General features: G+C 33.9%; 1 protein-coding gene across 3 annotated transcripts in view; it reads left to right on the forward strand.

The window, feature by feature from the left end:
• LOC150109844 (tRNA (guanine(6)-N(2))-methyltransferase THUMP3-like) overlaps window positions 1-14262 on the forward strand; it is a 149690-nt gene that overhangs the window by 57592 nt on the left and 77836 nt on the right. For all 3 annotated transcript variants that reach the window (XM_090396940.1, XM_090396948.1, XM_090396956.1), the window contains one exon: window positions 11951-12020. In XM_090396940.1, the coding sequence (XP_090253066.1) occupies window positions 11951-12020 (70 nt within the window). The remainder of the gene's footprint in view (window positions 1-11950; window positions 12021-14262) is intronic.

Below are 14262 nucleotides of genomic sequence, written 5' to 3' on the forward strand. Positions count from 1 at the left end.
ACCGTCATGGGGTATACAGGATAATTATGATAGTAGTACATGAAAATTTATGCCATTACTAACTTCCATTCAACAATTTTCCTCCAAATTAATCTGTAAATAATTCAGTAAAAATATGCTATGAAAACACAAAAATCTACACTAATATGCTATAAAACACTAATTTTCTCATTAGTATTCAGAAAATTAGCTTGGAATTTTGCATTCTTATTCAGCTCTACTATACATTGTGTGAGTGTGATTACATTATTATAGCCCTATCCATTAAAATACCATAGTATCTCTAGGCCTGAATTTATAATGAAATGTTTGCTTTTTTTTATTTAGCTATCATGTTGTGATAAATTCTTCTAGAGGAGTTATGTCAGAATGGGATCTCCTTGATGTTCCAGATGAGGAGATATGTTCAGAGCTTAAAGATTAGAGAGTGACTGGTCTGAAGCACATCCTGACATAGGAATGGTCGCTTGGTTCCACTGAAACATTGTCGTTACTTTTGATGCTCACTGAGATGCTTTAAATGTCAGAAATATGGCATACTCGAGCTGGCAGTCCTGGATATTTATTTGTACTCGATGTGGTAGTAAAGAGCATGATAACAAATCTTGTCTTCCAAAAAAAAGCTAAAAGATAATAATCTCCCTGACAGTTGACAGGCAGATATCCAGCTGTCAGAAGTGAAAGGATGAAAAAGAAATACAAAAGATTAAAACAGAACAAAATATATCATATCTCGATGCAAAAGGGAAGTTAGCCACCACCACATCTGTCCTGAAATTTTCTTATGCTGAGAAGGTAACAGTTAAGAAAATATCAACAGCATCTTAGTGTCTATTAACCACGCTACCGGCCAAGACGTCTATAGACATCAAGATTATCATGGAAGCAAAGTGCATATTAACATTGTAATATCTTTGATATTACATTGATATATGATGGATACGAAGCATATGAGGATGCGTATTTGATCCATAATGGCCGGTAAAGTGGTTAATCCATTTGATAATTTTACCATATCTGAACTTTATGATTGAGAGTGCTTCTCTGTAGAGCACATCAATCACATGACCTCACTGCTGAAGCAACTCCAAAAACGTTCTCATTTGATGAGAACCCACTTGTCAAAAAATATGGCAAGGATATCACTTAAAGATAAACCATGTGGCATCCACCCTAAGAAAATGGATACTTTGGTATCCACTGAAAGTAACTTAATGTTATCAAATGATTCTGTAACATCAGATAATCTACTGAACAATGTTCCAGAGGAAGAGATGAACACTGGCTGTCTGTACTTCCCAAAATCAACAAACAAAGGGAATCCTTCAAACTCTTGGACAGGTCTATAAAGCCAAAACAATATGAACATTTTTACAGTGGAACTTCACTGGAATATTAATGATATCCAGACTGCTGCTGAAACACAATTTAAAACCTAGTAAGGATTCAACCTTAAGGCATTTTACTGTTCATAAGGATAGAACTGAAGATGATCCTGCTTGTGGTGGTGTAGCTATCCTAGTGGGCAGTCATACTCCTTTCCAACATGTCCAGCTCAATACTGCTCTGGAAGCAGTACCGATTCACCTATCAGTGGGATTTCTTGTATATTTTCCCAGTAGCAAATGTTTATTTCATATATTTGCCACTGGGTTTTGAGTTAAATGAGATAGAACTTGATAATCTTATATTGCAACTGCCTTAGTCTGTACTTTGATGGTGATGTTGATGGACACAAGTCTGTGGCATAGTATGAATACAAATGAATGAGGTCATATCATTGAGCAATGCTTGGTAATCATGACTTCTCCCAACTTAATAATAGTCAGTACCAATGAAATATATATTGATCTTTAATTGACCATGATTTATAAACATCTAACACCAACACGTTTTGCTGACAAGGCTGTCTGGCTTCTTCAGGGCTTATAACGGTAAGAGACGATAAAAAACTCAAAGTGGCTAGTACAGAGAAAATGGACTAACACTATCGTATAAATCAAGCATTAAAAGAGAACGCGTAACATTGCACGCATGGAGCGTGTTGTGTTTGTTATAAGAGCACGTTCTGTAGTTTTGAGCAAAATTAAATTCTGCAGACTGAGTGATCTTATTAAGGTTTTCCATATGTTAGCTATTATCATTCCCTGGTTTCTGTTAAGATTTTCTCTAGAATTTAGGACTACAATGGCTTCCTTGAAATTTCTGCAACAGAAATCTTCTAGGTAAGGCATGGAGCTGCTATCCCAATCAAAGGCAATCCTCACGTGTGATTTCAACATGTGTCGTGTTGCTGCCAAGTTCATCCCCAGGTTGCTGATTCAGGAGGAGGAACACCGCATCAAAGTCTGCCAAGAACTCCGTCAGCATGCCATGGATGACCTGTCCTTCATGTCGAGGATCGTTACCAGTGACAAAACTTGGGTGTACGGGTATGACCCTGAGACGAAGCAAGGCTCTTTCACTGTGAAGATTGTTGCTTCGTCTCAGGGGCGTATCATCTAAATAAAAAAAAAAAGGCGAGGCAGGTCTGTAGCTCTACCAAGTGCATGCTCATCATCTTTTTCGACATGCGCGACACATCGAGAATTCATCCCCAGGGGCCAGACCATTAGTAGCGAGTTCTACTGCCAGGTTTTAAGGCGTCTGAAGGAGAACATTCAGCAAAAGCGACCGGATTTGTGGCACGCAAAAAACTGGATGCTCCATGACGACAATGCACCGTCACCGAGCTCTCCTCACTTGAGTTTATTGTTGGAAACAACATGATCTCACTTCTATACCCACCCTACTCACCAGGTTTGGCTCCTGCAGACTTCGCCCTCTTCCCGAAGATGAAGATCCAGCTCAAAGGTTGCCATTTTGACACCATTGTGGAGATCTAGCGCGAATCTCAGAAGGTGGACACGCTTCGAAAAGAAGACTTCCAGGACACATTCCAGAAGTGGCAGGAGTGCCGTATTGCTATGGAAGCGGACTATTTGAAGGTGGTAGTGTGTAAACGTAGATAAAGTAATTTCTCGTAAACAGAGCTAGTCTCGAAACTTTTTGATACCCTCATACAACACCACTGAAAACGTGCTCTCTGATGAGCTGTGGATAAAGTGAGGCAGCAGACAGATCTTTGGGTAAGTAGGCCTAGTTGTTGCAGATGTCTTTCCATGATTTGTTGAGATATCCATATACCTCTGCTTGAATGGAGATGACTTGCAAGCTGACCTGTCATGGAATATTACATTTTGCTGTTATAACCAAAAATCTGTCTTCATGCTCCATAGTAGAGTGAGGGAAACATCTGGAACACATTGCATTGATTTGAAACACTTCAGAGCCAAGTTGTGAGATTGAAAGATTCCAAACTCTCTGACAATATCAGTAATTCTGCAGCCTTATTTATGCTTTCCAATAATTCTTCTAGTTAAAGATCGGTACTATCAACATAAGAAGCCTGAATGGCAAAGAAATGGAGCTAGCTGAGGAATTAGATAAGTACCAGATCAACATAATAGGGATGACTGAAACAAAAAAGACAAAAACTGGTGAGATCTTTCTGAGAAATATATACAAAATTTTATATTTAGGCAATGGCAATCAAGGAAAAGAAGGGGGGGTAGCTATAGTATTCAACATTAAATAAGAGGCTGTTCTTCTTGAATGGCAGGCAGTCTCAAGTAGTGATATGGGCGAATATCAGAATGGGGAACTGGACAATGAGACTTATTTGTGTCTATGGTCCCACAGAAGGCTCTACTGAGGTAGAAGTAGAGGAATTTTTTGAGGCTCTAGTGCATAGGTTCCCAAAGTGGGTGGTACTGCCCCCCCCCCCCCCCCAGTGGGCACTGAAGCCTTCTAGGGGATGCTATATTGGGATCAGAAGCATTTGAGGGTGGTCTAGGGGTTGGTGGCTCTTTATAGAAGAAATTAATAATATATTTTTAAAAATTAATTATTTTCGTGATTTTGCGATTAGATAATCATTTAAAATTTAAATATTGCATTTTAATTCATCTTATGCCCGTCTTACACGATCAATTTTTTTATCAATTTTCTATGTCAATGAGAAAATAAAGCATGTATATATGTGTGTGTATAATAGGTTATGTTTACAGTAGCAAATATATTCGTTATATTTCATTTCAAAATATATATAAAATATATAAAACCACTTTTCTAATTGATTTGTACAAAAATAAACCCAATTTTATATAATTTAATATTACGAGTAAAAATAATAATGGTAAAATTATTAGTAAATTTCAGTTAGCCTAGCTAGTACTAACTTATATTGCTAACTAGAAAGAAAAAACAAAGCAAATATTCAAAAGATATATTTCAGTGATTACACCACATTTTTTATTATTCATTTATACAAAATACTGAAATAATAGTTCCCGACAAGTTTCATAAATCGTAGGATTTACATCTTCAAGGGGTAAATAGTATAACTTAAAGTTTAAACAAGAGAATTAATAAATACAAATCATAACAGTTTGGCTATTCATAAACTCAAATAACAGAATGCAGATATAAAACGTTATTGACATTGAACAATACTGGACAATGTCACGTGTTCTCGTTCATACAGTCCGAGCTCAGATTGAGGTAGATTTTTTATTAGAGCTGACCACACTTGATGGAGAATTGAACCTTGATTTTTATTGCATTGGGTTGAGTTTTTTAGCATATTAGCAGCTTCTTTAAATTTTCTTATATAACTGTTGTTTTCTATGTATGACATTGTCATTTTTTGCCAGAGTACATCGTGTCCAGTGGAAGTGGTATTGAAAGCATTACCCTTGTTCTCTTTTGTATGTCTTTTTGGTATTCAGCCATGCGTATTTCTCCAGATCTTCCTATCTGTCCTACTTAGTAAATCCCGCAAGAGCAATGGATTTTGTAGACTCCTGGTTTTACAAGAGGATGATGAGGTGGTTTTGGTGGATGTAGGAATCTTGAGATTTTTTCCATAGGAAGGAAGGCTACTTTTATGTTGTATTTGTTCATTAATTTAGCTTATCTATAACATTTTTGATATAAGGAAGCGAGATTGCTTTTTTGTAATCCTATTTTATTGTATTGTTAGTTGGAGGCATTTTAAGGATTCTCTTGATGGTTTTTGTTTCATATCCATTCTGTTGGAGGATTTATGTTAAGTATTTTAGTTCTTCATTACATCTTTCTTGTGTGCTGGAGATATTGTATGCTCTGTCTCGAAGAGTTTTAATTATGCTTATTTTTTGTGAAGGATGGTGGTGTGAGGTTGCCTTTAGAAATCTTCCAGTGTTTGTCAGCTTCCTCTATACTGAGAAGGAGAGTTTACTTTCTTCATTAACTTCTAATAGAATATCCAGAAAAGGAAGTTTTTTATTATCTTCTTGTTCTAAAGTGAATTTTATGGTGTTGTGCAAATTGTTGAGATAATCTTTGAAATTGATAGGGTACATCTGTTGTTTCATTGAATATGATATCAATATCACCGGTATTAGCAAACCTATTTATGGGAAAAATTTGAAAACAATGCTCTTATGAATTACTATAAAAAATTAAAAATATGGCTACACTATGTGGACGATATTTTCATCATATTCAATGGAACAACAGACGGTTATGATTTGTATTTATTAATTCTCTTGTTTAAACTTTAAGTTATACTATTTACCCCCTGAAGATGTAAATCCTGCAATTTACGAAACTTGTCGGAACTATTATTTCAGTATTTTGTATAACTGAATAATAAAAAAATGTGGTATAATCACCGAAACATATCTTTTGAACCAGTTAGCCACAGAAGTCTACGCCTGCAAAGCAAATATTATTCGAAACTTATTATACTGTTTTCTGTGGTTATGTTTTCTAGGTTTGTTGTTTATATCTTGTGTAATTATTTTATTTATTAATTATTATTTATAATTATTTGGACAATGTTGTGCTTGGATGAACAAAAAGCACTTGCGTGCAAAATAAAAAATTTAACGTGCCATACAGGATATTTTAACTTCTATTTTTTATATACTTAAAAAAATTATTCATTTTTTGCTTAAATATAAAGAGCCAACAGGCTTCATTTCGTCAATATAAACACTATTTAAATTAAGGGGATATTAAATCCTACATTGTTTTAAAACCGAATAAGAAACTCGAAGATTGGAATCAGAGAGTTTCATGCCGAATATAGTAAACTTTAAAAAATCTGCGATTACTAGCGTAAGCTAATGCAAGTAGTCCTAGTATGTAGTGTTGGATTCTAATTATGTAGAAAATAGAATAAATGTTATTTGATTCAGAATCCAACATGATTTTCCATCACAAAGGCCGTGTTGTAAATATTATTTAATGTAAATAACGTAAATATAATTTGATATCATATAACTACCTTAATTATATCAATTATTTAATTATTTAATCAAAGAAATGTGTTAATAGTAAATAGATTCTGTATTAAATATTATTAAGCTATTTTATTTATTGTTATGTCAATATTATAGAAACTTATATTTGCAATATTAACTACGCATTTATTGAAAAGCAAATATTCTAATTATTCCTATTTGTGTATAAAGCTTAACGTATGTAATGACTCAATGTAGTAGTATAGCCTTATCTAACATTGGCGAGAATGTTTGTTTGTCTGTTGTCATGGAGACACGTGAAATAAACGAGCGCGAGTGGAACGGAGTGTGGGCTGAAGAGAGAAGAGAAAAAATATAAAAAAAGTAAGGAGTTGGGACGGAAACTTGGAAGTGAAAGGAAGCAGGGTGATAAAATAAAGAAGTAGAAGTAAATAAAAGGTTCTTAAGGGTAGGAGCTAAGTGGATAATTTTTATAAGTGAGCAAGAACGTAACGAATTTTATAGTTAGCTGAAATTGAAATCAGCAGTAATAATAGAAGGAAAATTAAAGCTACAATCGGATAAAGTAAAAAGCTGAACATTCAAGGAAGAATTCTGAATAAACCCAGCTGATCTAGTATTGCAGCTTATTTCCAATTTGCCCTAAAGAGAACCTCACAGTGTTTTAATTAATTTATGAGTGGTAATAAGGATAGTTGAAGTGCCCTAATTGATGTCAAGAATTCTGAAGCGTAATTGATAGTGCTTTAAGTATAACTGCGGATAAGTTTTGTAAATGTGTTTTTATTCTTTAAGTGTGATAAGTGAATTCCAGAAGTTTGCTCACAACATAATAGATGTTCTAGGAACCATTTCCGGTAAGGTCTATCATAGTGAATTATTAACTTTAACTGTGGAAACCCTTCATGATTGAGAGTTGGAGATAGGAATTGTTTGAAAGATATTTTCAGCTATTAGATCCTGTAATATTTTGAACTTATAGCATGACTGAAAAATGTGTGAAAACTAATTAGATTGGATGTTCTATTATATTCATTTAAGTGTAAAAACTTTATAACCCAGAAGCTAAGAAGGTGTATGTGAAGACTTGGAAGATTGTGCTAATGTAATTGACTTGACTTAATGTTTGACTTATTTCTATTGTTTAAAATTAGAAGTAAAATTTATGTAAGTGTTATATGACCTATATTAAATGCTTTATTTGTTAACCTAACTGTTGTATTTGCCTGAAATTCTTTTTACTGCACCGTTCACAAAAATTCGAATCTAGCGGGAATCCCAGAGAGAGAAAATAAATACTTCGGCCTGAATGAATGAAAGAACTGCTAACTAATTTTGAATCGATCCTACTATTTCATATAGACTTATCTAAGGATAGAGTGGTGCAGTATAATAGAAATTTCTCTACCCTCAGATCAGTGATCAATTTACAATTAGTTTTCCTTTATTTTATGAAAGTGACTTTTAACAAGATAGCGGATTCGAACATCAAGAGAATAACTTCACGACAGTAGTACAATACCGGGCAACTCGTTGCAAAGGTGAGTAAAGTTCTGATCGCTATTCTTGGTATTTTCCATAATGTAAAAACACATTTCCTAGGAACTGTATGCTGTTATTATATTATGGTAGGAGGTCACTACCCAGACCGGTTGCAGCCTTTTTTCAGGCTTCAGCAGTGAGTAGCTAGACCAAATTAATACCAATTGCATTAATACCAAAAATATCAAACAGCTTGAATGTGGAAAACTGTTATAAAGGGTGGGGGGGGGGGGGGTACAAAATTTATGTCTTGCAAAGTGGGCAGTGACCCGAAAAAGTTTGGGAACCTATGCTCTAGAGAAAGCTATTGATACAATGAAAAAGGAAAAGTTGGTCCTTGTTGGGGATCTAAATAGCAGAGTAGGAAGTGATTGTCAGACATACAAAAATGTTTTGGGAAAATTTGGAGAAAAGAGCAAAGCTAACAATAATGGCAAATACCTGTTAGATTTCTTCTCAGGACATGGACTGGTTATTATTATTAACAAACTTTTAAAAATGCACCAGTCTCATCCTTCACATTAATTTGTTATTTTTTCTTTGTACATATGGGCTACTAACATCATGTTAGTAGCTATTTATTTATTTTTAGTACTATTATTACTAACAAAATGTTCCAACATAAAAATGAGCACAAATTCACATGAAGAGAAGAGGCAAGGAATAAGAAAAGTCTCATTGACTATGTTATTGTTGATAGTGATGTTTTCTCCCTGGTGCAGGACACCAGAGTGTACACAGGATTTGAAATTGGAAGTGATCACTATTTAGCACAGTCTTGAGCAGGATAAAATTAAATTTCATATTGAAAAGAATGACATACAAGAAAGTTTTAAAGCGAATAAAAGTTGAACAGCTCTCAGATGTAAACTGTAGACTAAAATACACAAAGATTATTGAAGAAAAAAATGAAAGAGTTTGAGAACAAGAACCAAACCTTGGAGTTTCGTTGGCAAACCTTGAAGAAAACCCTGATCAATTCAGCCAGAGAGGCATGTGGTGAAGTTGTCTGCAAGGATAGAAAAATCAGAACTCCATGGTGGACACAGGAAGTTAAAGAGGCAGTGAAGGAAAAGAAGAAAGCATATCAAAAGTTCCTGACAATTAAGTCAGCTTGTGCTCTTGGAGAATACAGAGACAAATGTAAGAAAGCTAAACAAAAGTCATAAGAAGACTTTCGTAAGAACATAGAAAAAATATCAAGAAGGTGGCAAGATATTCTGGAGGCTGTTGAAGAAGCTCAGAAATGGAGAAAAGAGTGCTGTAAAAGGAATTAGAGATGATAAAGGTGACATGAAAACGGGAGAAAAAGATATCCTTGAAGTATGGAGTAATTTGAAAAATTGCTAAATGAAACAAGCATTGATAGCACAGTGGTAAAAAAAACACTGACCAGTGACAACAGGCAGCAGGAGTAGATGATATTCGACCAGAAATGCTGAAGTATGGTGGTATAAAAGTCTTACAGTGGCTGCACTGCATAGTTCAGAAGGCCTGGACAGAGGGACGAATTCCTGATGATTGGAGCAGAGCTCTAATAGTACCCATATATAAGAAGAGAAATAAAGCTGAATGCGAGAATTACAGAGGTATATCCCTGCTGAGTGTTCCAGGCAAGATTTATGCCAGTATACTTGAGAAACAGTTGAGAAGAATTGTGGAAGAAAAGCTTGGTGAAGAACAAGCTGGATTCAGGTGAAATAGAGGCTGTCAGGATCAGATCTTCACTTTATGACAAATAGATGAGAAAGCATTGGAATATAACCAAGATCTGTATTTAAGTTTTGTCGATCTGGAAAAGGCATATGACAGTGTGCCAAGAGAGTAGCTATTGAATACACTACAGTTAGATGGTGTCAATGGGGCATTATATCAAGCAATATTTAGTCTTTATTTGAGTTACTGTAAGTCAGCAGTTAGAATTGAAGGATGTACAAGAAGATTGTTTAAAGTTAAATCTGGTATGAGAAAAGGATGTACATTATCTATATGGATCATATTATGAAGGAAAGTGGTATTAAACGTGATATCAAAATTGGAGATGTTAATGTCAGCTCTTTGCTTTATGCGGATGATGTTATACTTCTAAATAAATCCGCTACAAGTCTGCAGGATTCTCTGACAATTGAATAACTGTTGTAATAGATATGGTATGAAGGTCAGCAATAAAAAAACAAATACAATGAAAATAGGTAGAATCGTTGAAAATCTCAACTGTGTTATGAACGCAGAACCTATGGAACAAGTAAAACATTTCAGCTACTTAGTTACGATTTTTAGTGAAGATGGTAAATTAAATATGGAAATAGACAACAGAATCAATAAATCTGGTATGGTAGGAAGTCAATTGAATAAATTAATGTAGAATAAGAGAGAAATTAGTTGGAGCACTAAAAAAACAGTGTTCAAACCAGTTTTAACTTATGGATCTGAGCTGGGTTAGAAGTAAAACACTTCACCAAAGGCTAGAGACTGCAGACATGAGAGTCCTGAGAAAGATGGCATCAATGGCAATATCATATTAAAAATGAGGATATTAGGAAAGAACTTGACATTGTCAGCATCCAGGAATGCATTAGCAGAGCTAACCTCAGATCGTCACTTAAACAGAATGGGAGAGTAAAGATTAGCAAAACAAGTTTCTCTGCCAGGTTGGCAGGAAAAAAGACCCATAGGAAGACCAAGATATAGGTGGACTGATATGGTAAAAAGCCTTAGAAGATAGAAATATAAGATCTGACAGGTAACAGACTGAATTGCAGGAAAATTGTAGGTAGGAAGTTTGTAATGCTATAAATTTTTCATGTAGTACTATCATATCCTGTACACCCCCTTGAAGGTACATGTCAGGAATTTCATGATGATGATGATAATTCTTCTGTACATGACATCATCTAGTGTTGTAATGTCTTTGAGACATTACAAGATATCTAAGTTTGCAACTTTATTCCTTCACGAAAAGAGCCTCCTTCGAATGCAATTCGCTTAGTGCAGCCTTTTGCATTCTATACTGTTGTGTGCTACAATGTGATCCCTTTGAGTGTGATTCAAAAATTTGAATGTCTTCCATTTTGTGCTCAAAATCATGAATTACACACAGATGCACCCTAGCTTTTGACCACTCTTATAGCTCCACATTTCATGCAGTAGTTATTTATTAACATTGAATCTTTAAATCTTTGATGTAAATATTCTTTATCATACATCAATAAAAATAGAAAATCGACATTTATAACTTCTAATCTTGATTTTCTATTTTTTTTTTATATATATTTTAAAAAAAAAAAATTTTTTTTTAATACCTTGTATTGATTCTTTTAGTTCTTCCAATCTAAGTTTGGTATCAGTACCTATTTCTTTATTGTTCGTTTGAAGTTACAATCTTAAGTTATTAAAAGTTGCAATAAATAGAAATTAATAAAGCATCCCTTTATTACATTGGGGTTTCGTTCCATCTGGCAGGATGTAAGTCGATGCATTAAATACAGAGTTATAGGGCTTAGGGACTTAAACGTAATAAGTATACTGTCATTTTAATTTTTAAACCTTATAAAACTGTACTGTGTTATTGTCACTATAAAACAGGAGAATAATCACCCAAAATGTTCCTCCACAATCACATCTTCATTACCTTCCCTATGTGAAGGACCAGGATGCAGCTCTTCTGGTGTAACTTTTTTTTTTTTTTTTTTTTTATGAAAACGCCAAATATGCTATGATTATTCCTCTTCTTTTCATCATTAATTTGTTTATAGCAAGCAAACGCATCATATACTTTCCTTTCTACTAATAAGTAGCATTCAACATTGGGATCCATGTCTTAGCCATTTTGGGAACATTGCTAACTGTGATCAAGAATTGCCCTTGTGAAGAGTTAATCGGAGAGTTGTGGAATAGGTGCCCTCCCTCGATGAGTCTTTGGACTCCCTGGAGGTGTCATGTAATAATAATAATAATAATTTGATCATTTAAAGAAGATAGATAATTATTAATGTTATGTACAGTTTAATATTGCACATGAAATAAAACACATTTTTGAAATAAAAATTTGTTTATAGGCTATGCTCCATCAAATCTGGTGATATTGTTTGTGATCCTATGTGTGGAGGAGGTTCAATACCACTTGAGGTAAGTATTATTAAGCTGCATATGAGACTTAGTCATAAGGACATTTGACATTAAAGCACTTTAACTCACAATTGGATGTGTGTTGCATTGTCTCAATTACAAAACACTGTTAGCTGTTTTGTGTATCTTACCAATAGGTGATGATATTTTTAATTAATTTTTCTTAACAAAGAAGAAGATGAAATAAAACTATGGCAAGTACATGAAAATAAAATCTTCTAAAGGTGCTCTGTATTGCAGCTTGTTGTTTTACCTTATAATCTGCTTATTACAACAAAAACATCTTAACATTTCATTATATATTTCTTGAATACTTTCAGGCAAGGCTATATTTCTTTATTTAAATTTGTGGACTTATATTACAATTCATAAGTAAAAATCTTGAACATTAAAATTTAATATATACATCTTTTAACTCTGCATCCATAAAGAAACATAGCTAATCATTTATAGATTAACCATATTATGAATTTTTAGATCTTAATCAAAAGTAGCCCCATTTTTTTAACTTAAAAGTTTTTAAAAAAGATAAAATTTGCATTTTATGAAATAGGAACTTTTTCTACTAATGTTATCATTTTTATTTCAATACAGTTGCAGTTACGAAATTACAATATTGGATTTTTAAAAAAAAAATGGTTTTTTCATATCTACGGATGCTACTCTTGTAAATGTGCCATCCCAAACATGTGCTTGCTTTGATGGTGCTTAGAGTCGGTTCTGATCATGTTAGCATTGATTGCTTATCATATGTTTATCAAAAAGTTTACAGCAGTAAACATTTTGATAAACAACTTTTGTATCTCACTGTGGCAAAATTGTGAAAGTATTTAGATAGCAATTTAGAAACATGATCTGATTTATGAAGGCTCAAAATGAAAAAGACTATGTTTAGTCACCATAACAGGATATGAGATTCATCATTGGCTTACATTCACATCACTAAGGTACTTTGAGCTTCTTTCAAAAATATTCCTAATTGGTATTTATAAATCTTGTTACAATAGCCCTCACACATTACAATCACTGTATTGTAATGTGTGAGGGCTAATGTAACAAGACTAAATAGATGTTTATTTTATTCAGGGATCTCCAAGAGAGCATGTTTAAAAAATAAAATAAAATACAGCAGAAATGAACATATTTGCAGCACAGAAAGTTCACTGTTGAATCCCTGCATCTAAACAGCAGTCATGCAGAAATATCTCAAAATTGTTTGGAAAAATGCAGAAGTAACTCAGTGACAGGCACTGTAAGTGCCTGTCACTGAGTTACTTCTGCCTACTGACTGTCTACTTGACTATGGCCCCACTTGACATACCCACAGCATAAAAAAATCCTTGTCAGCTGGGATATACCAAGAACCTCTTGCATCTAGATATCTGCTAATTTCATATATATATATATATATATATATAGCCAGTAGCCAGTTTTTGGACAAGAATGATATCTATGTAGACACTGCACACTTCTGAAATAACAAAGGATTTTGTAATAAAATCCTTTGCTCATCTAGCAAGTCTAGGCATCACATTTACCAATGTACCTTGAATAGAAACCATAGAACTCCTTTAAGAACTATTTCCATTGGAGACTGACATTATTGAACACTACATCAACATATGCTTTATTCCATTCCTACACAACCAGAAAGAAGGCTATTTCTTCTTTTAACCAACCTGTTGATGAAATCACTTGAAAAAACAGGCCAAGGGATTACAATGACCTAAATTTTTGCTATGTTATGTGAATTAAGTATTCATCATATGGCCTTGCTTGGCAGATCAGTTATTACAATTTGTCAGTCATCTTAACAACATTCATCCCCACATAAAGTTCACTGTCAAATTAAAAAACAACAGATCCCTACCTTTTTTTTAGCCATCCTGGACATCTTCAATGAAATAAATTTATCTAGTCAGTCTATAGAATATAGAATGTCTGTATAGTCTATAGAACCATCGCACATGAGAAGATACTTCCATACAAAGTCCCACCACAATACATCAAAAAAAAAAAAATTATTATAAAACCCTATGAGACAGGACATATAACAATTCTAGCAGCCCAGAGAAAAGAAACCATGAACTCAAATACGAGTTTATCCTTTCAAAAAATGGTTATGTTAAAAATGTGGTGACATACTAAAGGAGCCCCATAGACCGATAATTCTTATAAAATTTTTTGCAAGAACAAGAAATTTTGCTTTAGGATGTTTCTAGTGAAATAGAATGCTATCTTT

This window comes from Typopeltis vanoorti, chromosome 1 (assembly GCF_054136105.1).
Source record: "Typopeltis vanoorti isolate ZY-2024b chromosome 1, IOZ_Tvanoo_1.0, whole genome shotgun sequence".
Classification (NCBI taxonomy): Eukaryota; Metazoa; Arthropoda; class Arachnida; order Uropygi; family Thelyphonidae; genus Typopeltis; species Typopeltis vanoorti.